The following is a 24,720-nucleotide window of genomic DNA, read 5'->3' as shown; positions in this document are numbered from 1 at the left end:
AAGCAAACCAAGAGGCCAAGTCTTTTGCGGCTGAAAGTGTTGAACTTAGCCTCTTGTCCTCCTACAAAGATCTTAGCGCTACAAAACAAATATTTCCTTTATGCGCTGCATTTATTCTTACCAGTTCTTTCTCAGTATTCTCCAGTGGCCTTTAGCTTAGATAAGGGGAAATATTACACATGTCCAGACAGAAAAACACTGCGCCTTACGAAACGAACACTGAGCAGATCAGATCAGGTTCCTGGGGTAATGTTTTTCAAGACCGTTCCCAGCTTTTTCTTGACACCTTATTACTATTATGGACTCCAACCCAGTCACCTACAGGTCCCACCACAATGTAAAGAGCAACCTTACATGCTGGGAGTACGGCTGCCATACACTAGTAAAGGAATCACACATGGTGCAGACACACAAATATGATGATCAGAAAGGGTGCTTTAGCTATTAGATGGTCCTTTTTAGTCTGAATATTTTTCTCTTTTCTAGAGGGTCTCGCTTCCTTTACAGCCTGTTTCTGTTTCATCATGAGCTCTCCCTGCAGTGTCAGATTTCAGACTTCCATTTACTGTAAGCCATGCACTCCCCCAGTTTCATTATCCATGGATGTTCCAATCCCAGATGCACCAAAATTCAGTCTACTTCTGCTATAGTTTCTATTAACCACAGAATCTGCACTTGAGGATACTGATTTTAACTGCAACAGTCAGAATGTATACAGTCCTTTCATTCAGAGGGGTTACTTACATCATCTTACATGTGAAGAGAGCAATTGGTAAAGAAAGTAATTTTTGTGTAATTTCGTAAGAAATTCCTAAAGGAGAACAACCAGCTCTGGCCTTACATGAGGCAGTCAATGGCTAAAAAGTATTTGTATTAGCAAGCACTGACAAAATAACTGCAGGAGCATTTGTAGTGTCTGCAAATGTGACAGGTACTGTGGTCTTTATGAGAATTTGTAGCTCTGGCAGAATCTCAGCTTCTCAGTGAACAGCACAATTTTTGTTTTAGCTGGTAGAGTAACCTTTGCTGATCTGAAAGGATGGATACAAATAGAATGCCACTACTAGTATTGAACTACATACACTAGTATGTAGCTTAAATTAGCCTCCAAGCTTCAGAATTTACAACTTCAAAAAATAGTTCAAATTAACTTACTTCATTTAAGATTCTATGTACTTGATATTGCAGTTACTTTTTTTACATTTTCTGCTCTGTGCACAGCACCTGTAACAATACCATTAAAGAAGAATCTCTTGTTTATCACCGTTTACCTGAGATATTTCTCTCCAGGTCATGGATGGATGCTTGATTTGAAGCAGTTCTAGATTCTAAAGTGTAAATTGCAATAGCAGGAGCATATTGTAGTGACTGGAATTACTGTAACTCAGTACATGCTGTTTTTATTTAGAATCCCATTCAAAAAAAAGAGTCTGTGTGCTTATACATGCTACGTACACATGCAGCATCCTATACTTTAAGCAGGCACTCAAGGAACCAGCAAAATACAGATTGCCTAATAAAGGTGACCTCCAATTACAGGGTAAGAATACATATCAAACATCTTGAATCTGTCTTGCTAAAGAGGAGGTTGTCAAAAAGACTAAAAAGAAGAAAAAAAAAAAGCAACGCAAAGAAGGTCCTTGATTCAAACTCACTGTTTTCACCTTTATGCAATCAATGATATCCCTGCTTCCATGTTACAATAGACATTTCATGACATTTTCTGCTAAATCTCATTCCTCTAGTTTCATCCTCCTCAGAGATCATATGATAAACCTTTGTGCCACAAGGTACTTGAATCTCCTTTCTGTGCTGTTTGTTCTGTTTTATTTTTCTAAATGCCACTTTAACCTTCTTATATTCAGTTCTTTGAGTCTTGAACTACTGTAATCTTTTCCACGGTTGCTTAATATCCCCTTCAATTAAGAGCCTGAGTTGTTATCCATTTGTCATGTAATTGGCTTGTTAGCCTCTGATCTAGTTTCTTTGCCTTAGGTGTACATGTATTTGACTAATTCCCATAATTTAGGGATGCTTTTTCCTATTTCAGTAGGAATAATGTACATGCAGCATTTGCTCAGATGTTCATACTCAGAATCAAGATATAGATAGCAGCATCTGAGTTTCTGAAGGTTTAAACACTTATCCCATCTACTGAGATTTTCAGAAAAGAAGGCTGGAAAGGCCCTCAGAATTCTTTTATGTTGGGTTGTTGGTTTTGGGGTTTTTTTTTCCCAATAACTGCCTTTAACAGATTGCTGCTAATTGCTCCTTGTTTAAATTGTCATTAAGTGTGTTGTATTTTATTTCTCATTTCCTTCCAATATTTGTTTTTTAGGAAATACAGGAAACATATTCAAGATTGAACCAGTTTTAGGGATCATTACATTACTGAAGGAGCCAGACTTAACGACAATGGGACAGTTTGTTTTGTCTGTCAAAGTGACTGATCAAGGTTCTCCACCACTGTCTGCAACAGCAATTGTGCGAATATCCGTGACGATGGCGGATAACTCCCACCCGAAATTCACTCTCAAAGAATACCAAGCAGAGGTTAACGAAAATGTGGATATCGGTACCTCTGTCATCTCTCTCTCTGCAATCAGTCAGTCCACCTTAGTTTATGAGGTTAAAGATGGGAATGTGGGGGGAGTCTTCACAATAAACCCATATTCTGGAGTGATCACCAGTCAAAAGGCGCTTGATTATGAACGTACTTCCTTTTATCAGCTCATCATACAGGCAACAAATATGGCAGGCATGGCATCAAATGCCACTGTGAACATTCAGATTGTTGATGAAAATGATAACCCACCAGTTTTTCTCTTCTCTCAGTACTTCGGCAGCATAAGTGAAGCTGCTCCTGTAAACAGCATAGTCCGGAGTGCAAATAACAGTCCCCTGGTGATACGTGCCACTGATGCTGACAGCAACCAGAATGCTTTGCTTGTCTACCAGATTGTTGAATCTACTGCCAAAAAGTATTTCACCGTAGATTCCAGCACAGGTGCGATCAGAACAATTGCGAATTTAGATCATGAAACAATAGCCCAGTTCCACTTCCATGTGCATGTTAGAGACAGTGGGAATCCCCAGCTTACAGCAGAGAGCCCAGTTGAAGTGACCATTGAGGTAACTGATGTCAATGACAACCCACCAGTCTTCAGCCAGGCCGTATTTGAGACGGTCTTGCTCCTGCCCACGTATGTTGGTGTTGAGGTTCTCAAAGTCAAGGCTACAGACCCAGATTCAGAGATCCCTCCTGAACTAACATATAGTCTAATTGAAGGCAATATGGACCATTTTTTAATTGATTCAAGCACAGGGGTACTCACCATAAAAAACAATAGCCTGTCCAAAGACCATTATATGCTAATAGTAAGAGTATCTGATGGGAAATTTTATAGCACTGCTATGGTGACCATAATGGTAAAAGAAGCCATGGACAGTGGACTCCATTTTACACAAAATTTTTATTCCACTTCTATCACAGAAAACAGCACCAATATCACAAAGATTGCTGTGGTGAATGCTGTTGGTAACCGCCTCAATGAGCCTTTGAAGTACAGTATATTAAACCCAGGCAACAAATTTAAAATCAAATCCACCTCTGGAGTCATTCAGACAACTGGCATTCCCTTTGACCGAGAGGAACAAGAGCTGTATGAGTTGGTGGTGGAAGCAAGCCGTGAACTAGATCACCTTCGTGTTGCTCGAGTGGTGGTGAGGGTTTACATTGAGGACATAAATGACAATGCCCCAGTGTTTGTAGGGCTTCCATACTATGCTGCTGTGCAAGTCGATGCTGAGCCTGGTACCCTGATATATCGAGTGACGGCTATTGATAAAGATAAGGATGAAAATGGTGAGGTGTCATATCTTCTGAAGGAAGACTATGGACATTTTGAAATTGATAGAGGGTCTGGTAGCGTCACTTTGAAAGAAGCCTTCAATTCTGATTTGTCTAATATAGAGTATTTGGTTGTCATTCTTGCAAAAGATGGCGGTAACCCATCATTGTCAGCTTCAGTAGAGCTTCCCATTACTATCGTTAACAAAGCAATGCCTGTATTTGACAAGCCCTTCTATACAGCTTCTGTGAATGAAGATGTAGAAATGCACACACCAATTTTAAGCATAAATGCTACCAGTCCAGAAGGCCAGGGTATAATTTATATCATTGTCGATGGAGATCCCTACAACCAGTTTAATGTTGACTTTGATACTGGAGTTCTGAGTGTCATCAGCCCACTGGACTATGAAATAAATTCTCTTTTCAAGCTGGTGGTGCGAGCCAGCGATGCCCTCACTGGTGCTCGAGCTGAGGTCACTGTGGACTTGATCATTAATGATGTTAACGATAATCCTCCGATATTTGATCAGCCAGCTTACAATGCTACTTTGTCTGAAGCTTCTTTGATTGGGACTCCTGTACTGCAGGTTGTTGCTGTTGATGCAGATTCTGACAATAACAAGATTGTGCAGTATCAGATAGTCCAGGACACCTTTAACAGCACAGACTATTTCCATATAGACAGCAGCAGTGGCCTGATTCTGACAGCACGGATGCTGGATCATGAACTCATACAGCAGTGCAGCTTGAAAGTCAGAGCAACCGATAATGGGTTCCCACCACTAAGCAGCGAGGTTCTTGTTAGCATCTCAATAACAGATATGAATGACAACCCTCCAGTTTTTAACCAGTTAATATATGAATCATATGTGAGTGAACTGGCACCTCGGGGTCATTTTGTGACTTGCGTCCAAGCCTCTGATGCAGACAGCTCTGATTTTGACAGACTGGAGTACAGCATCCTATCAGGAAATGATCGGACCAGTTTTATTATGGACAGCAAGAGTGGTGTAATCACCCTTTCCAACCATCGCAAACAGCGAATGGAGCCCATGTACAGCCTAAATGTCTCTGTGTCAGATGGACTGTTCACCAGCACGGCTCAGGTGCACATACGGATCCTTGGGGCCAACCTCTACAGCCCTGTGTTTTCGCAGAGCGTTTATGTTGCAGAGGTTAGAGAAAACGCTGCCCCTGGAGCTAAGGTAATCCATGTGAAGGCAACAGATGGGGACTCAGGTGTATACGGCCAGATAAGCTACTCCATCATAAATGACTTTGCCAAGGACCGATTTTTGATTGATAGCAATGGGCAGATTCTGACAACTGAGAGGTTAGACCGGGAGAACCCACTGGAAAGTGATATCGGTATATTTTTGAGAGCCCTCGATGGAGGCGGCAGGACTACGTTTTGCACTGTGAGAGTGATAGTAGTGGATGAGAATGACAATGCTCCTCAATTTATGACGGTCGAATACAGAGCAAGTGTCAGAGCAGATGTTGGGAAAGGTTACTTGGTGACTCAAGTGCAAGCAGTAGATCCAGATGATGGAGCCAATTCCAGAATTACCTATTCTCTGTATAGTGAAGCCTCCGTTTCAGTAGCTGATCTGCTTGAAATAGATCCAGACAATGGATGGATGGTCACCAAGGGTAGCTTTAACCAGCTGAAAAACACAGTTCTGTCATTCTTTGTCAAAGCAGTTGATGGTGGCATTCCTGTAAAGCATTCCCTCATTCCTGTCTACATCCATGTTTTACCCCCAGAAACTATTTTGCCTTCCTTTTCTCAACCCCAATATTCTTTTACTATAGCAGAAGACACCCTCATAGGTAGTACCATTGACATTCTGCATGTTTTGCCTAATCAGGGTGCTTTGTACAGCACAGTTAATGGTGAGCTGACTGAAAACAACAAAGATGGGGTTTTCATCATAGAGCAAGACACGGGGCTCATAAAACTGGATAAGAGACTTGACCATGAGACAAATCCTGCTTTTCACTTCAAAGTTGCGGCCACCATTCAGTTAGACAAAGTAGACATTGTGTTGACTGTGGATGTGGAGGTTAAGGTGTTGGATGTAAATGACAACAAGCCCATGTTTGAAACGGCTAGTTATGATGCTATAATAATGGAAGGGATGCCTATAGGAACAAAACTTACGCAAGTTAAAGCAGTTGATGCAGACTCAAGTGCAAACGGGCAGGTCACCTACACACTTGCGGTGGAATCGGAGCTGGAGAAGATCACAGAAGCATTCACCATTGATAGCAACAGTGGCTGGATCAGCACACTGAAGGATCTGGATCATGAAAAGGATCCTGCTTTCACATTTGCAGTGGTGGCCTCAGACCTGGGGGAAGCTTTGTCCTTGTCATCAACCACCTTGGTCTCAGTTACTGTGACAGATATAAATGATAACGCACCGATCTTTGAGCATGAGGTGTACAGAGGGTCAGTGAAGGAGAGTGACCCTCCAGGGGAAGTTGTGGCTGTTCTTAGCACCTGGGATGAGGACACATCTGATGTCAACCGGCAGGTTAGCTACCATATTACAGGTAAGAAACAATTTGCATGCTTTATTCCCCAAAACAGCTTTACTAAAGAACTGTGCATGTGTCCAGTTTTAGGTGAACGTTTAGCAGAGTTTCAGTGAAATTATGCCTGTTAATCAGATAATTACACCTCTCTCTGATTTTTTCTTTTTATTTGGATAGAATTTGTAGCAACTAGCAAAGCTGAGAAGAGGGAATGTGGGATTTTGTGTCTGTCTGTCTGTCTGGGTTATTCTCTCTCTAATTTCCAAGATTAATATTTCGTGATTTGCTGCAGTGCAATGTAGTGTGACCCATCAGCCCATCATAATTGATGTGTCAGCTTGGAAACCATCATAATTTAATGTTTCAGTCAAGGGAAGAGGAATATTTTATTCTTAAGGAGAAAATCCTTCAGTTTCCAAGCATTTATAATTTTTTGAAATAGCTTTTTTTTTCTCTTTGAGATAGGAAAGTGCATGCAGGAGCCACTTTGAAATATCACTATTTATGAGGGGAGAAAAAAAAAAAAAAAACAACCCAGAATGAATTTTACGTTGGAGGGAGTGGGGGAGGATGCCGTTTCTTAGCACAGATTTCTGGCCAGGGAGATAGTAATCCACTTAGAAGCACTGGTTAGCTGCCATGCATTGTTGTACACAGCATAAGGCAATTTTGATTACATTACTAACATATTTTTCAAAGTATGGTAACATTGCTCTTTCCTATTGTGCTATATTTATTATCATTCTTTTCTCCTAGATTCAGACTGGCTTTTGTGTGAATACGTTATGAGTGCTGCAGTTATTTTTCTGCCTACAGCTTGCATTGTCCAATGGATTTTGTTAGGGAACAACTTCATCACTCCCCCCGACCTTCATAATCTAAGAGATAATATTAATTACTTATTAATAACCAGGTTATTGGACAAATTCTCATTTTTCTTACTAGGTGGGATTAGAATTAAACAAGACTGCTTGCAGGAAGCAGGCTATGGGCAAAAATGACTTAACTAATGTGTAACAGTTTGTATATTTTGCTCTGGAGGATAAGATTCCTATCCCTTCGCTATCTATCAGATTGAAAATGGCTGTGGGTTGGAGCATAGAGAGAGGTGTGGTACTCCAGTTCGCCATAGCTTGCCTGTGGTACACATCAGAAATAGCAGTATTTTCAAAGCAACCAGAAATTCATTCTGACCATTTACTTTAAAGTCTGGATTCAGTTTAAAGCCTTGCAAAGGCTTTATAGTGTGATGTGTTGTAGGATATTAGAAGTAGAGGCAAAAATAGTCCTGTGGATAAAGCACAGGATTTGGAGGCTTTGGCCAAGGTGCATTAGCTGCTAGTGCCTCGCTCCCACCTATCTAAAAGTAAATAAGCAGTGCCTCATCCTAGAGATTTTGTGATATTTGAAGGAGTTTGGGGATTCCAGTGTAGAAAGTACTATAGGAGATGCAAACCCTTCATGTTTGTAACAAAGATATGTTAGTATACCATGACCATTAGCTAAAGGTACTGTTTTCTCTAAGTCTTTTGGCCATCTCTTACAACAAATTGTGCTTTTAGTTGCATAGTAATGTTTTCTTCACTTCTCTGTGCTGTTAATTTAGCAAAAAAAAATAGACTTTTGAATAATAATTGTCACATGTGACTAAAAAATTATAGATCACTCTGTACCTTAATTTCTATCACAGTTCAAAATATGTCAGATTTTTTGCTGGTATTTTAGTTTCTGAAAACATTAGATGTCAAAGCCCAAAACTTCCTCTAATGCCTACTGTACAATTCATAAAGTGTATGAGCTCAGAAATTCCGCTGTCTTTGAATATATCCTTTGAGTTTGGGAAATGCACCAGGAGAAATTAGGTTCTTTTGATTAAAATGTCAAAACATATTAAAGTACAGTTTAACTAATGAAGTAGTCTGTTCACACTTTACCTCAAGTTGAGCTCAGGAACTTCACTTGAATATTTCATGGAATCAGATTAGCTAGATGATTATTCAAAGGCTATGGCTTTTTAGAGGCATTTTGAGCCATAGAAACTTCTGTGAATGCCATAAACAAATTCTGAGGAAAAACAGGACACTGACGAAAAGGGGAAAGAAAAAGAAATTACGAGAATGACATGTGAATCCACCAAAAGGAGCTTTGTGCAAATGCACATGGAGAAAAGTAGCACACAGAAGATAGATGGAAAAAATAATAATTTAGGAGATGAAAGAAATAAACATTCTGGGTCAGATGTGATCACTGAAGAGTCCTTTGCGCTCTTTTGAGAAATACAAACGCTTATTGCAGTCTTCTGGTCAGCTTTGAAAAGAGGTAGATACATTCTGATGAATAAATAGATATTCTGTTCTGAACTCCTTCAGTTGGATTGATTTCCATGATTACTGGCAAGTAGTTGCCATTTTCAAATCCACCTTCATCTGCATTTGATGGTGGGGGGAAAAAAAATTGCACTTACCCTTTGTTATTTATAGTTTGATCACAGCTGGAGATGTTGACAAAGCAGAAGCACTATATAGAAATCTTAACTGAAAATCAATAGGAGGCACAGATGACACAAGTGCACTTAGGGAGCACAGTACTTTTCTTTTGAAGGCTCATTTGAGGTCATTGCCTTTATCATTTGAGGCAGTTTGGCTAAAACCAGGGCTCTGCTGATGTTTAGCTAGGATGTTTAACCAGCCTAGGCCTAGAAAGATATTATTACTAAGACTTAACAGTGGTAAACTAGGAAAAGCCACCAAAAATAAGCCACCAAGACTTTCGTAGAGTAAATTGTTTTGTATCCCTCAGTGATGTGATTAGGCGCCATCAGAATAATCTGTAACTTTGGAGTTACATGACAGTTACTATTCAAAAGTCTAGTTTTTGCTAAACTAACAGCACAGAGATATGAAGAAAACATTACTGTGTAATTAAAATCTAAGAACAAACTAGTCTTTAAGCTTAGTTCAACTGAATGTAAGGAACATGGACAGTGTGTTTTGGAAGAACTAGTATTGTACACAGTTTGGGGTTTTTTGCTGGGTTGATTGACCAGTATGAGCAAAGTGATGGTTTCTAGGGTATTTTACTTTCTATTTGCCATCTTGGATTTCTGGAGAAATGGATGTTTCAGTGTTTGGGGAGGACTGGTGCTGTATGCTGAAGAGCACTGTCTGCAATTTCACGATAGTAAAGTAAGGAGGATTTGGTTTATCATGTCAGCAGCTCAATAAACGTGCAACACCTTAAACAGGGAGTGGAGGAGAAACCTGTTGATTTTATGTGATGCAAATACCTAGAGTTCTAATTGGGAATTGAAAGTATCTAAATAAATGCATAAATGCAAGAGAGAAACTAAGTAAATAAGTTAGTTAGTAAATATTCAATTCCCCCTCCCAAATCAGGACATTGCAGTGAAAACTGATACTGTTGGCTTCTAGTTTTCAGTTCCCTTTTAGCTGTTATAATTCCCTCTGTGTGTGCTTTAGTAATGATGTGTGTCAGGATTTGTTTATTTTGCATCCCTGTGTCTCTGCATTTCATTTGTGTCTGGCTCTTTTCTTTCTTTACTTAAACTTGAGCTTGATTTGGCTTTGTACTATTTGCTGACTAGGGAGGGAGGGAGAGCGTTATTTAAGCTTCAAACTTCAAGTAACAAAAGATAAAAGATAATGCTGATTCTTTTAGCCTCAAAGCCTTTCTAGAAAGTTACTGGAGTGTTTTTTTGTAGCTTGCACTTCGCTGTTGTGACATTCAAAGTAGAACGTAAGAAAACTGCCAAAAGATTTTAAAGAATCCATTAATACATGTAGTCAGGAGGCTTCCATTTAGAAAAGCTACATTATTCAGAGCGAAAAACTAATTAATTAGAACACCCCTAGGAAACTGAATCTGCTTACATATATTAGTGAAAAAGTTAATTAATCACTGCAGAACGAGATCTGCGTCAAGACATATGCATAAGTACTAGAAAATGGTTCCCTGGGCCACATTTTTTTTCCTTTCCTTTCTAAAGAATATTTCCTTGATGATATTTTAGCGTTTACATCTTATTATTTCTCTTACACTTTATAGTACAACTTCCACCTTTGTGTTCCATCAACAAAGTGTATAGCCAGTCCTGGGAAGCAAAAAAAAAATGCAAGGCAGCGCTAATGAAAAAGGCATGCAGATAAACTGTTACATGTGTTTGGTGCTTATTGCTTATTGCACAGGCTCCTTGGTCATTCAGATTGATCCTTTTCTAGTGGAGTAAAGGGGAGGAGAAGAGATCCCAAGGACTTTTTATATATATATATATACATACTCCCCAAATTCCTGTGTGTGATTTAAAAACCATTCCATCAACAGCAAAGCAACAGTGAATTTAAAATTGCTCCAAGCTAGTTACTGCCAGCCATAAAAGCCACCAGCTGATTTTAATTAGGTTTTACCTTTCCTCTTTTCTTAGCAATGGGATGCCCATACCTTGAGTGTATTGCTTTGTAGTTGGTCAGGACAGTTAATCATTTCCTTTTACAAAAGGACTAATATGCAGGAAAGCACTGATTGATATCATGAAGCTAAAATAAGAATATTTAACACCATTTTTATTAATGGTTTACAACATTAAACTCACTATGACAAGATTACAGCCTTTTATAAAGGAGAGTTAAGCTTTTTTTTATGCCAATGTTGAACAAAATAGAGATAATTTAATGTCAGCAGGGGTATCCCTTCTTTGAAGTCCCATTAGGACTCAAGTCAATTCTCATTGCATTGGATCCTATTCAGATCTGGCCTGTAGTGCACATCAACATACTGTTTAACCCTCTGTGGGAGAAATGAGTGCTTATATCACAACAGGTGAAACAAGGTTTAACTCAGTCCTCTGATGATCATTCCAGGCTGTTATAGAAATCAGTGGGAAAATTTGGATCTACTTGGTTTTGTAATCAAAAAAGGCAACTTTTCTATTAAAAGAAAATATCTGTGTTTAGGGTATCAGTATTGTATGATTAGAGGACCTTTTATAATTATAATGCCTATCAGACTAATTTTCTGGAAATCTTATTCATTACAACATGCTTTTTTGACACAGTTACAGCTAGCACAAATGGTGATGCTTAACAAGAAAGATTTCCTCAGCCTGTCTCAACTGACTTAGTTTTCATATTAAATAGAAACCAGTCTATCTTGTCATTGGTAGCTAATTAAGAAGGCATAGATTACAGCCTGTGACCTCTTTTCTGCTTTTTGATGTAGAAAAGCAGTATGAAATGTGAATTGGCCTTTTTTCATGGATTTTAAGCTCAGTTTCAAGCTCGGATCTCCTCTGCCTTGTTTTTTTTTCTAAGAAGGTCCCTGGGAACTGACAGAATTGTGACACCAGAAGCAACAAGAGTGTCGCCTAATCACTTGACAGCAGAGACAGCTCCAATAAATTCAGCCTTGGATTTTTTTTTTTTTAAATCCTTATTTACTCAAACATTCAACACAAGTAAGAGGAGAGGAAAGTTTAAGAATTCAGTCTTTCCATTGAGCTTGGACAGATCCCATGACACATGTCAGGACCCTGAATAGATTGTCAGCAAAAGTACACTGGCATGCTTGACATTCTTGATCCTGTTACAAGAAAGAATAAGCATTCCCTTAATATTTTTATACCACTTTTATACATGAGAAACATAGAAAGTAGTTCTCAGATTGCATTTCTGCATGGGAGAGCATAGGAGAAAGCTTAATATGGTAGGGAAAGAGCTAGTAGTTGGTTAGCGGGGATTAAAGTTCACCCAGTGGAGCGGCATGATGCTTTTTCTTTATGTCCTCAATCAGTTTCTATAACACATGAGTTTGCTATGACTGTAGTGCTCTATCCTAAATTATTAAATGTGCAGATATGTTTTTACAGACCAGAAGACTGGTTAGTTGGTTTTGTCTGGAGCAGAATTAATTTTCTTCATAGCAGCTGCTATGGTGCTATGTTTTGGTTTTGTGACCAAAGCTGTTTTAATAACACAGGGATGTTTTAGTTATTGCTGAGCAGTGCTTACACAGAGCCAAGGCCTTCTCTGCTTCTCACCCTACCCCACCAGCGAGTAGGCTGGGGGTGCACAAGCAGTTGGAAGGTGAAACAGCTGAGACAGCTGACCCCAGCTGACCAAAGGGATGTCCCCTACTGTGTGACGTCATGCTAAGCAATAAAAGCTGGAGGAAGAAGGAGGAAGGGGGGACATTTGCAGTGATGGCAGCTGTCTTCCCAAGTAACTGTTACAGGTGATGGAGCCCTGCTTTCCTGGAAATGGCTGAACACCTGCCATGAATTCCTAATTTTGCTTTGCTTACACACACAGCTTTTGCTTTACCCATTAAACTGGCTGTATCTCAACCCACGAGTTTCTGCACTTCTACCCTTCTGATTCTCTCCCCCATCCCACTGTGGGGAGAGTGAGCAAGTGGCTGTGTGGGCCTTAGCTGCCTACCAGGGTTATGCCATAACACTGGTTTAAAAGATTTTATTTTCTGGTCTGACAGGGGGTTGAGATCAGGCTCAGAGAAAGGTGTTTGAACATGGTTTCTTCATGGAGCAGGCAGAGGACTGTACCGTTTCAGTTGAAAGAGTAAATAGCTGTTGGAAACATTAACAACAACTTTACCAACTTTGATCATTGTACCCTTCTGCATGTGACATGTCCTTCCTTCCTTCCTGAGGGTGGTGTGGACCAAAACTTTCCCTCTCCCAACTTACTTTTGTCATCAGGCTATTTAATGACGTGGAAGAGCAACATCGCCAGGTTCAATGTCAGTGTTATGGGACGATAAAGAGACGTTCTGCTTCGTCTCCTGCACTCCTTTCACCAGCTTTTACTCTCTGATACATTTGATCTAATTTTACTGCTTATCTTCCAACGGCGCCTTAAATGACCTCTTGTTAGGACTATAAAGTACTAATGTGTCTTCCTGTGTCGTGTAAACTTTTTTTAAAACTCGAATTTTAATGAGCAGAAGAACGGCGCAGCTGTATGATAAAGCTTTCATTAGAGGATTCCTTAATAGAACCCACTTCCAGTCCTTGATTGCATAATCAACAGCTAATGAAATTGTCTTGGTAACAAGAGCTACGGTGTATTACATCCTCTCCAGAGACTAAGTGGAAAGACAATTGTACCAGCCTGAGAGGACTATTGATTGTTCACAGTTTGAATTTGATTGCCCTTACGGGGAGCTAAACAAGAGATCATCTTCAGCTCTGCTAAATGGATTTTGGTTCCACAGAAAGTTATTGGTTCACTATCATACAAGGCATTCCGGGGGCAATAAACAGAGAGAGCGTAATCTCATTACAGATTTCCTGACTCCGCAAGTTTGAAAGCACCGATCACTGTAAAACAAATGACAGTTGCTTAGTTTAGGTCCTCTGTGATGTGTCTGTGTGTTTAAACTAGGTGGGAGCTCTGAAGGGACGCCCCAGCCCGTTGCGTGTTGCTTGTCTCATTGCAGGAGGGAATCCCAAAGGGAAATTCGCTCTGGGACTGGTTCAGAATGAGTGGAAGGTTTATGTTAAAAGGCCTCTGGATCGGGAAGAGCAAGATATTTATTACCTGAACATCACAGCCACTGATGGCCTCTTTGTAACCCAAGCTGTCGTGGAAGTGACTGTCACAGACGTTAATGATAATAATCCAGTTTGTGAACAGGTGAGTTAGCAACACGCATGACAATCAACTGTTGTGTTGAAAGCGATGGCTTCCCTATCAGTGTCCCTGCTATTTACAGGTATTCACAGGTGATGCCCATTTTCATCCTGAAGGTCTTAGTTGAAGAATCTGGAGGGATCTGGGGGAGGAACAGAACGAAGCAGTCATGTGAAGCCAAGATTGAAGAGTAATGGTCTAGTAAAGCTAGCAAAGGAGTCTTGTCCACAGTGGCCTTAGTTGGCTTTAGAAAAAATTAAAGGTTGTGAGGTGGCACTGGGCACCCACTCCTCCCTTACAGAAAAAAAAAAATGTGCTTTCCCTCACAACCAATGTGGAAATGTCTTCAATGTAGTTTAACTCCAACCTTTCTGAACCTGGCAGATGCCAGAGACCCAGTGGAAAAGGCAGAAGAATGTAGCTTGCTCTCACGCTGTCGGGCATGCATGCAGTGTGGCCTGACCACAGCTTTCACAGTACTCGTTGTCTCTTAGTCTGTGAAAGCCTATGTAGGGAACTGATATTACTGGTATAGAAAGGGCTGTGTGAAAGAAAAGACACAATGAAACCCAGAGTTCCTTAATGGTACTGCTCATATTATCTTTTATATATATCTCTATATGTATATACTCATATAATTCCTATCGTTCAATTATCACTGATGGGCCACTGTCATTGCAAGTACCACTCTGGGGAATCACAGTCTGTATCTCCCTCAAACACTGCTGGATTAGGTGATAAAAACAGTTGTCTGTTAGCACACTTACCAGCCATTTCCTGGGTGTTGATGAAAGAAACAGAGGATAGAAGATGAGACTACATTTAACACCCAAGATGAGCCCTATTAAGAGTCATAATTTGCCATTGTTTTTGTGATACCTTAAAGCTTAGCAGTGATTTGAATATGTAGGAATGCGTTACGTAAAGAAAATTTGTTTCCTATGTAGAAAGATGCACTACAGAGAGTTTTTAGAAAAGGTTGTGCAAAGACTATGAAATACTGTTACAGCATAGCTTACATTTCTGGTTTTGTCTCTAGGTTGCCTACACAGCACTGTTTCCTGAAGACATTCCATCAAACAAAGTTATTCTTAAAATCAGTGCTAAAGATGCTGACATTGGGTCCAATGGTGAAATTCGCTATTCTCTCTATGGTGCTGGGAACAATAAATTCTTCTTAGATCCAGAAAACGGTAAGATGACAACTGAATGTTTCTGAGTAGCCTTCTTAATCCCTTGATGTCAGTGAGTGCTAGATTCCTTAACTAGAGTTAGGTTACACTTGGTTATCAGCCAGTTGTTCCAGTTATGGCAGGCACTTCACTTCTGCAGTGGTAGTGGTAGGAGGGAGAAAGAGGGACGTCTTTTTTGGCCAGGTTGAATATTGTAATCAAAACAGTGGATGCTGACATTTTTGTTACCCTGCCAGACCTAAAGATTTGTCAGAGATGTGTCAGAATCACAGAACAGTTTGAGTTGGAAGGGACCTTTAAAGGTCATCTAGTCCAACCGCCCTGCAGTGAGCAGGGACATCTCCAACCAGATCAGGTTGCTCAGAGCCCCATCCAACCTGGCCTTGAATGTTTCCAGGGATGGGGCATCCACCACCTCTCTGGGCAACCTGTGCCAGTGTTTCGCTACTCTCATTGTAAAGCGTTTCTTCCTTATAAACTTATCTTCTAACTAGCAGTGGCTGTTTTCTGATGTGGCAATGTTTGGTGGTTGTTTATCTGTGCAGTGGAAAATGGATGATGGGCAAAGCTCTCACAGTCTGAATAAACTGGGATGAGAGTGGGATGTTGAAGTTATTTTTTAACGGTAGCATTAAAAAACTTTAGAGTTCGTTATGGTTGCTGCCATAAGATTCTGTGTTTCTGTGTCTAGAAGCCTATAAATCTTGAGGGTAAGAGAAAGATAGACTTAGAAGAACATGGTGGTGCTCATATGTACACAGCTGTAGGTTGTTGAAGGCCACCATGAGTGGCTTTTTCTCCCGGCACTCATATTGGCAGCTCACTTTGTGGGTAAAGAGGAGTGAGAAGTGACACTGCTGTGAGTTTCTAATCCATTTATTGGAATAAGCAAGGTTGATTTTTTTTTCTTTCCTATTCCTGTGACATGCATGCTTTTGAGATACTCACACTATCTAGAATTAATGATGCTGCTACAGTAGTAATGATGGCTGCTGCTTTTAATCAATTTTAGGTGAGCTGAAATCCTTGGCGTCTCTCGACCGAGAGAAAATCCCTGTGTACAACTTGGTTGCTCGAGCCACAGATGGTGGTGGCAGGTTTTGCCAATCAGAAATCCATCTTATTTTAGAGGATGTTAATGATAATCCGCCAGTGTTTTCATCTGATCACTACACGGCATGTGTCTATGAGAATACTGCCACTAAAGCTTTGTTAACAAGAGTCCAAGCCACTGATCCTGATGTTGGTGAGTAATGCTGCGAACAATAATTAATATTCAGGAACACTCTGTGAGTTGTTGGAATTGCAATACAGATTGTTTTTTCTATTGCTGCCTTTCCTCATTCTTTCCTCCTTTAGCTTCTGCATCGTCCCTGTTTTTCTCTCTTCTGCTTCTTTACATCAAAATGCTTGCGGCTGAGGTTGACATAATGGTGTTACAAACAGAAAAGCATTGCAGCAGCCACAGAAGCATGTAGTCCTTTATTGTCTTGAACAGTGATAGCTATGTTTAGTGATAAATTTTAATTTTGGGGGTAAATTCCAACTTTCTTCCTACAGTGGTCTAGCCTCTTTTCTTGAGCCGTGGTTTTGAATCCCTAAGCCTCTATTTGTGCGAATAATATAGTTACGTGCCATAGGGACCTATACCTGATTAAGCACAGCTTTTCTAGAGTTTTATACTGCCATAACTCCCATTTGTTCCAGCTGGTTACCTTAGCATAAAACTATTGTTGTACACTGTGAGTGTACGTTATAAATGTTCTGGTTATTTAGCTGTGCATTCTTTTAAAGTGTAATCATTTATTATGTGAGGACTTTAACCTCGAAATCTGGTCCCAATTATTTGTTTTTGCGTAACACAATGGTAAAACCTACTGAATATCAGATTTTTTTTTTTAGCTTATTCACTTCAGTTGGAATAAATAAATCCCATAGTTTATTTTTTCTTCCTCTGGTTTTGGAGATATTTTGTAAAAACTGCGGCCTGAGTAGCTTCACATAAAAAGCAAACCTTTCATTGAATGAAAAAATATTTTGTTTTAAAATCTTTTTTTTTCTTTTTGAAGTACAATGCATGCTTGAAATCTCTGTTGTTACTAAGTCTATAATGTAAATATACAAAAATCAGTAAAGGAGCAGCAAGCATTCATTAATGTATCTATGAAGAGCTGCCTTATATGCGTTGGTTGAAAAATCACAATTAAAATTACAATACTGTCCTCCAGTGAAAACCCAATTACTGGTAGTAAACTACTGAACAGTCTGAACACCTGGTGTTCTTTTTTTCCACTGCTGTCTTAATAATAATTTTTCTCATAGATGACATTCAGGAGAGAGGAGAGACAAAAAGAATTAGAATAAACATTTGTCAATAAAAGTTCTTGCTAGCACCAACTTTACATAGTAAGATGGTTAGCAATGAAAAAAACCAACAAAAGCCGTGACCTAATTGCCACGTCTTCCTTCTGAAACTAGATAAGTTAAAGGGAGGAAAGGAACGCATGTGATGAATGAGAAGGGGCTATGTACTTCCTTAGTGATTAGACCTGAAAAATCAAACAAGACATTGTATCATATGAAAGCGACTCTGGTCTCTAAAATTGGATTTTATATTAATTACTGTTCTACTAGTCCATTCTAAAACAACTGATTCCCTGTTGCTGCATAATGAATGAGTTCATGTAATGTAATATTCCCATCACAGTGAAAAATGCATTATTGATATTCCTGGTGGGCTATGATACTCTTGTAAGGTTTTGTGGAGCGTTATCCTGAAAACATCAATGGAGCCAGTAATCATCATACAAATAAATTTTTAACATTCAGGAAAGATCCTACAGTCAGCCTTAGAATTTGCCTGTTTTTCTGCTTTGGGCTGTGAAGAGCCATGTACTGTAAGGAGTATCAGTACAGAAGCCATTGAGATAAAACTTGTGAGAGGTCAATTAGAGTTCTGCAACTAAACACAATTTAACATGAAACTGAAAATATTGTGGTCAGTCACTATTGGATAATTAAGACAATTTCCAGTTAACAGGGAAATAGTGTTATTTCTGCCTTGTGCCTTTGTATCTCTTGGATTTCCTAAACTCGTCATATCCTGGGAAGTTTCAGGAATGGAACGTAAGTTGTTGTTTAATATATTTGTAATTTGGATACAGGCTTAGAAACTAGCTGTACCAGCTGGACACACTGAAGGAGAAATGTGGTTCTTATGCACAGTATTCAACAGAAGAAAATGGCTTTAACTGTTTAACTCTCGTAGCATGCAAGTTTGTTTTACATAACCTCTCCATGTAGCTATGGATCTTAAATTAAATGATTGCTTGAAGGAGAGAGAATATACATACGTCCCTTTGTTGAGACATATTAGGAACTTTGATATAAAACGATTCTTTCTCCCATCCTACTTCCATTGGAAATTCTTAATATTTCCACAAGATAATATGTCCTGCTGACTCCCACCATCAGGTTTGGCAATGTGCAAACTAAGACATGAAAGAGAAATGCTAGTTTTGCAGTTTTTTAAAGAAGTTCACAGGGAGCAGTGGATTTTCCACCTCCTACTGTCTTCAAATCAAAGTGCCAAATTACTCCATTCTGTTCAAATTAAGGCACAGGAAGAGTTGTAGTGAATGCTGAGCTGCAATTATCTGAGCAAACCCATCAGACAACTACAATATCAGCCTGTTTCAAAGGAATTAGGGTCACACTACAGCAGTAACACTGAGAAAACCTACACAGAGCTTTGTGGAAGGCATGACATTAAAAAATTTATAAACTTCACAGTAGACCTAAAGGCCAAACCTGAGCTGCAGGTGCATACTCATTTCCAGTGTTGCTCATGTTTTTTGCGTGTATAAAGTGCTGCGGCCTCGCACGCAGAAGACGAGAATGAATGACAACATGGTCCAAGCTCAGCAGTGCTTTAAGTGATGGTTAAGTCCTGCCTCACTTGCAGTTGCTTTGCCTTGCGAATGACCTCCATGCTCAGTTCTGTTTCCATGCTGATTGATCGTGTAGTCTACTGAAGGCAGAAGCACTTACTGTACTAAATGTGAACAGTGCATCATCTGTTCTTCTGCAGCCCTCTTCATTGCTCCTGGGGCACTGGCAGTTCCACACCTTCCACATCTGTAGTCAGTTTAGTGATTTAACTGACCTACTGAATTTTTTCTGGGTTTGGGATGAAGATGGGGTTCGAATTTTTCTCAGAATGGGAATGACTTTGTCAGCCAGCACTGTCTTGCCTGCCGTCACTGGCTTCCTGCCTCTGTATTACCCTACAACCAAAGCCATGTCTGGGTACCTGCTCGTGGAGATCCTTCCCCATTCCCTATGCAAGCAACCAGTACGGACATACAAGGTTATCTTGCAGCCAGCACCTTGTACTGCATGCAGCCAGTGTGCAGGAAAGCAAAGGCAGGTAGGCAAAGAAAAAATTGAAAGGATTGGCCTTTATTTGGTTGCAAAGAGTTCCCTGCAGTGCACAGAGCTCCCTGTTCTGTCCTCAGCTATCCCTCACCCTTCTCCAGCCCTGGGGCCCATACAAGTACATTGCCTTTTCTAGGGAAGAATGGTAATATAACTTCTCTTTTAGGTTTCAGTCAGTCCAGTCTGGAGTGTACCTACCTCCAGGTGGATGGTGAAGCAAGCATATTATATCTTTTTCTTCCTGTCTGCTCCTTTTGTCAATGAGAAAAATTAAGAAACCATTAAAACAATAAAAATGAAATATCTATCAGAAGTAACAACTGAGGAACAGAGATAGTTCTCCGGGGTTTATAACTTGTTTGTAGAAAGTAGCATCGAAGTGCTGGTGAGCACAGCACAGAAAAAAAATCACTCCATTACATTGTTCAGTGAGTCTCCGCTTTCAAGAACTAATGAGTGTTCAAGAAGTAATGAGTGCAGACTTCAAGCTTATCAACAGTAAGCTTTGCTCTTGAAGGAATTAGGGCAACTGAGCCTATTGCGCACGTACCTGGGCCACATAGCTGGGCGTGGGGAAGGGTAAAGGGCTGCCAGGTGAGATTGCAGAAGAGTCAGAGAGGAGTCTAAGCCAGTCACAACTTGATTAATGAGTAGTTCTCTGAATTGTGTATAATGGCAAGTAACAAAATAGTAGAAATGCTGGAGTAGATACTGATTTTGGCATTTGCTGGCAAAGCCAGTATACAGCAAACCTGTACTTTGCATGTTTGTTTATGTTGGGCAGGGCCCTTAAAATGGATCTTGAAACTTTGAGGCATTCAGGATTGGAAAAAGAAGATGACAAGGACTGAAACATGAAGAAGAAGAAGAACAGGGAAAATAGGACAGAAGATTTACTAAAACCCAGCACCTAATAGACAGATAACTTGACAGTGATGCCAGCACTAGGTAGATGATATTTCTGGATATTGTCTGAATTTTTGTAAAATAAATATTACAAGACACTTTCCAGAGGATGGCTCATTATCTTTAAAACATTTATGGAGCTTCCTGTATCTTCACCTACATCTTTGCCTCACTGACTTTTAAAATAGTCCGGGGGTTGGTGCACTAATGCAGGATGTGGAAGATCTGAATTATTAATTCATTTTTCAGCAGCTATTCAAAACAGCATTACTTAAGTAAGGGGTTTTAGTTGAAGCAGGTGGTCCTTTCCACTGTCACTGAAGCTGTTTTGAAACAGGATTCAGGAATCAGACAGAGGAGGAAAAAAAAAAAAAAAAAAAAGACACAAGTGAGCATTGCTCTGTAGCCTGGTGGGTAACTGGGTTCTGGGCTCAGTTCCCCAGGGCTTATTCAATGAAACGTAATAGTCTATGGCAATGCACCCTTATACTCCACCTTCCTGGAAAGGTGTCCTTACCATTAGACTTCTGTTCCATAAGGAGAGTGAGAGGGCAATGCCCACATCCCCCAATGGGCTGGCCAGTCCTGACGACACCTACAGGTCCAAGTTCACCCAGTGAGTTGTTCAGGAGGAAATCTAGCTTTTGCCTTCTTAATAAAGGCAGAAGCACTTCTAGGAATGTAGAGATACAGCACATTGGGCCCCTGAAAAATTGCCAAATAAAAAATAATAGTCAGGCTCTGTGGAGTTTAGACTTACCTAGTGTTAGGAGGTAAACAAACAAGGTGTTTGGGGATTATGAAAGAAAGCTTCAATTGCTGCCTAAACAAGCCCTACTTTATATTGCTTATTTTACTTCCCATGCCTAGGCACTCAGGAGACCTCATCCTGTAGGTAGTCAGTCTATATGATCCTGTTGTTGAATCTTTCAAAGGGCCAGATTTTTAAAGGTAGTCAGGGGAACTTAGACACCCAACTTGCATTAAAATAGTGAGTATATGTGTATCAAGACGATTAAGAGTCTGTGTGCAGCAAGCAGAAGTCATCAAACCAATCTAATTTCCTTTTGCAACATGTGAAGAGGCCATATAGAAAGAAATATTATGAGTGGTCTGGCTCAGGTTTAGTGAGGTTCTTGACATTGTACTACATTGTATTTTTATAAGCAAGTTAGGGAAGCATGGTCTACATGAAACTGTTATCAGTTAAGTTTGTAATGACTGTTACACTGGAGGGATAGGTTAAGAAAGGTACAGGATGCAACATTTCTCTTATTTTCTTTCCTAGCTGGATAAGTATGCATAAGGTCTGTATTGCTAGATGTCAGAAAGCAGAATGGGCTGCAAGTACCCTGGATAGTGTCAAAGTCATAGTTGTGGGTGTCGTAGTTCAGCCCCGATCAGGACCAGACTACGCAGTCTCTCTCTCACTCCCCCCACCCTCCAAGAGAACAGGGAGAGAAAATATAAGAAAAACAGCTCGAGGTTTGAGATAAGGACAGGGAGAAATCCTTAAAGTTACCGTCACGGGCAAAACCGACTCGACCTGGGGAAAACTATTCATTTATTACTACAAACAGCAGGATAATGAGACAGAGAACAAGATAACCTCCATCCACCCCTCCCTCTTCCCAAGCTTAACATTATCTCTACTACCTTCCCCCCCCACCCCCGAGCGGCACAGTGGGGAAGAGGGAATGGGGGTTGCGGTCAGTTCATCATATGTTGTTTCATGCCGCTGCTTCATGGTCGGGGGAAGAACTCCTCGCATTCCTCCCCTGCTCCGTTGTGGGGTCCCACCCCTACGCCACAGTCCTTCGTGGAACTGCTCCGGCGTGGGTCATCTCTTCCACGGAGTGCAGTCCCTTCAGAACAGCTGTCCCAGCGGGCCCTCCACAGGCCACAGCCGCCTTCAGACATCCACCTCCCCCGGTACGGGGTCCTTCACGGGCTTCAAGTGGATCTCTGCTCCTCCGTGGACCTCCATGGGCTGCAGGGGAACAACCTGCTCCACCATGGTCGTCACCACAGGCTGCAGGGGAATCTTGGCCAGGAGCCGCATTACTCCTCCCCCTCCTTCTGAACTGACCTTGGCGTCTGCAGCCCTTCCTCACAACAGGCTGGTAGATGTTTCTCAGGATCTTTTTTTACATCTTATTCACTTCTCATCTCCTCTCCACTTCTTACAGCCAGGCCGGACCGAGTCGGGCCCAGTTGGCTGCCTGGCGAGAGGCCAGAGGGTGAGGCCTGCAAGGCCCATGAGGCCTGCGCCTCCCCCTCTGCGCCTCTGCCCCCGCTCAGCTTCTTCACATCTTCTCTCCTCTCTCTTTTTTTTCCTGTTTTCCGCTTCTTAAATATGTTATCACAGAGGCATTATCACGGGACATTCTGCTACCGATCGGCTCGGCCTTGGCCAGCAGCAGGTCCGCCCTAGGCCCAACTGAGTCCACTGAACAAAGGGGAGCAACTTCTAGCAGTTTCCTACAGAAGCTACCACCTTAGGCCCCCCCTCACTAACAAAACCACGACAGTGGGATTTAACAGTTAGGACCTGGACAGGCTGGAGAGGTGGGCCCGTGCCAACCTCATGAAGTTCAACCAGGCCAAGTGCAAGGTCCTGCATCTGGGTCGTGGCAATCCCAAGCACAAATACAGGCTGGGTGGAGAATGGATCGAGAGCAGCCCTGAGGAGAAAGACCTGGGAGTGTTGGTAGACGAGAGGTTCAACATGAGTGGGCAATGCGCCCTTGCGGCCCAGAAGGCCAACCGCATCCTGGGCTGCATCAAGAGAAGCGTGGCCAGCAGGTCGAGGGAGGTGATTCTGCCCCTTTACTCTGCCCTGGTGAGACCCAACCTGGAGTACTGCGTCCAGTTCTGGAGTCCCCAACACAAGAAAGACATGGACCAGTTGGAAAGGGTCCAGAGGAGGGCCATGAAGATGATCAGAGGGCTGGAGCACCTCTCTTATGAGGACAGTCTGAGAGAGTTGGGGCTGTTCAGCCTGGAGAAGAGGAGGCTCCGGGGAGACCTGATAGCGGTCTTCCAGTACCTCAAGGGGGCCTACAGGAAAGATGGGGAGAAGCTGTTCAGTAGGGCCTGTTGTGATAGAACAAGGGGTAATGGGTTTAAATTAGAAGGAGGTAGGTTTAGATTAGATATGAGAAAAAAATTTTTTACAATGAGAGTTGTAGAGCACTGGAACAGGTTGCCCAGAGAGGTAGTGGATGCCCCATCCCTGGAATCGTTCAAGGCCAGGCTGGATGGGGCTCTGAGCAACCTGATCTAGTCAGGGATGTCCCTGCTTCTTGCAGGGGGGTTGGACTAGATGACCGTTGAAGGTCCCTTCCAACTCTAACTATTCTATGATTCTATGATTCTATGAAAGTGTTATGGAAAAATACCATGCAAGTCATCAAGATAAATGTGAAAACCCGTGTTTAGATAAGAATAACAAAGTGCACCAGTATTGTCTGGGTAACGACTGACTGGGCAGCAGAACTGCAGAGAAGCAGCTGTGTTGTGGTGAATGTGTGTTTACACTTTCAATACTGGTGTGAAAAGGTAAATACTGTAATGAGATGGGTAAACAAGAGTAATGCTGGAAAACAGAAGTAGTTCTTTCTGTTTACTTGATGTTGGCAAATCCTGACCTGAAAGGCTGTGTCAAGTTTTGGGTACAACACTTCCAGAAAGATGTGGGCTAGCTGGAGATTTACAAGAAAGATCACAGGTCTGGAAAATATGTGCTACCAGGAAGTATTAAAACAGTGGAGAGGCGATGCCAGTGAAAAGAACTGAGATGATAAAGTATAACAGTCTTCAGATATCAGACAAGTAGCTCTGAGGAAGGAAGTCAACCTTTGTTCTTTTTTTTCCCCTCATCTTTTATTATTTTTATTCATCTAAGCAAAAAGTCAGAACAAGATTTTTAGTTGTAAGAGAAGTGAGGCACTGGAGTGTGTTATCCAAGGAGGTTATACAAGTTTACGATCAAAGGATAGGCCTGTGTTTGGAGATAAATTGCATCCATCCTTTCTTTGTGCAAGGATAAATTAGATGACCTCACATGATTCCTGCTATCTTTATACTCTGTAATTTCTATTAATTTCTTTAATTTTTGAGATTT

The 24,720-nt window shown here is 41.1% G+C and overlaps 1 protein-coding gene across 2 annotated transcripts in view; it reads left to right on the top strand.

Annotated features, from left to right (window-relative positions):
- The window catches only part of FAT3 (FAT atypical cadherin 3), a 320,633-nt gene that overhangs the window by 240,743 nt on the left and 55,170 nt on the right, over positions 1-24,720 (top strand). For both annotated transcript variants that reach the window (XM_086742769.1, XM_086742759.1), the window contains exons 9-12: positions 2,339-6,412; positions 13,865-14,061; positions 15,098-15,251; positions 16,264-16,497. In XM_086742769.1, coding sequence (XP_086598895.1) covers positions 2,339-6,412; positions 13,865-14,061; positions 15,098-15,251; positions 16,264-16,497 — 4,659 coding nt within the window. The remainder of the gene's footprint in view (positions 1-2,338; positions 6,413-13,864; positions 14,062-15,097; positions 15,252-16,263; positions 16,498-24,720) is intronic.

Source organism: Chlamydotis macqueenii, chromosome 1 (genome assembly GCF_036417535.1).
Source record: "Chlamydotis macqueenii isolate bChlMac1 chromosome 1, bChlMac1.mat, whole genome shotgun sequence".
Classification (NCBI taxonomy): Eukaryota; Metazoa; Chordata; class Aves; order Otidiformes; family Otididae; genus Chlamydotis; species Chlamydotis macqueenii.
The sequence above is the reverse complement of the archived record's forward strand: the minus strand, read 5'-3'. Positions and strand labels throughout refer to the sequence as shown.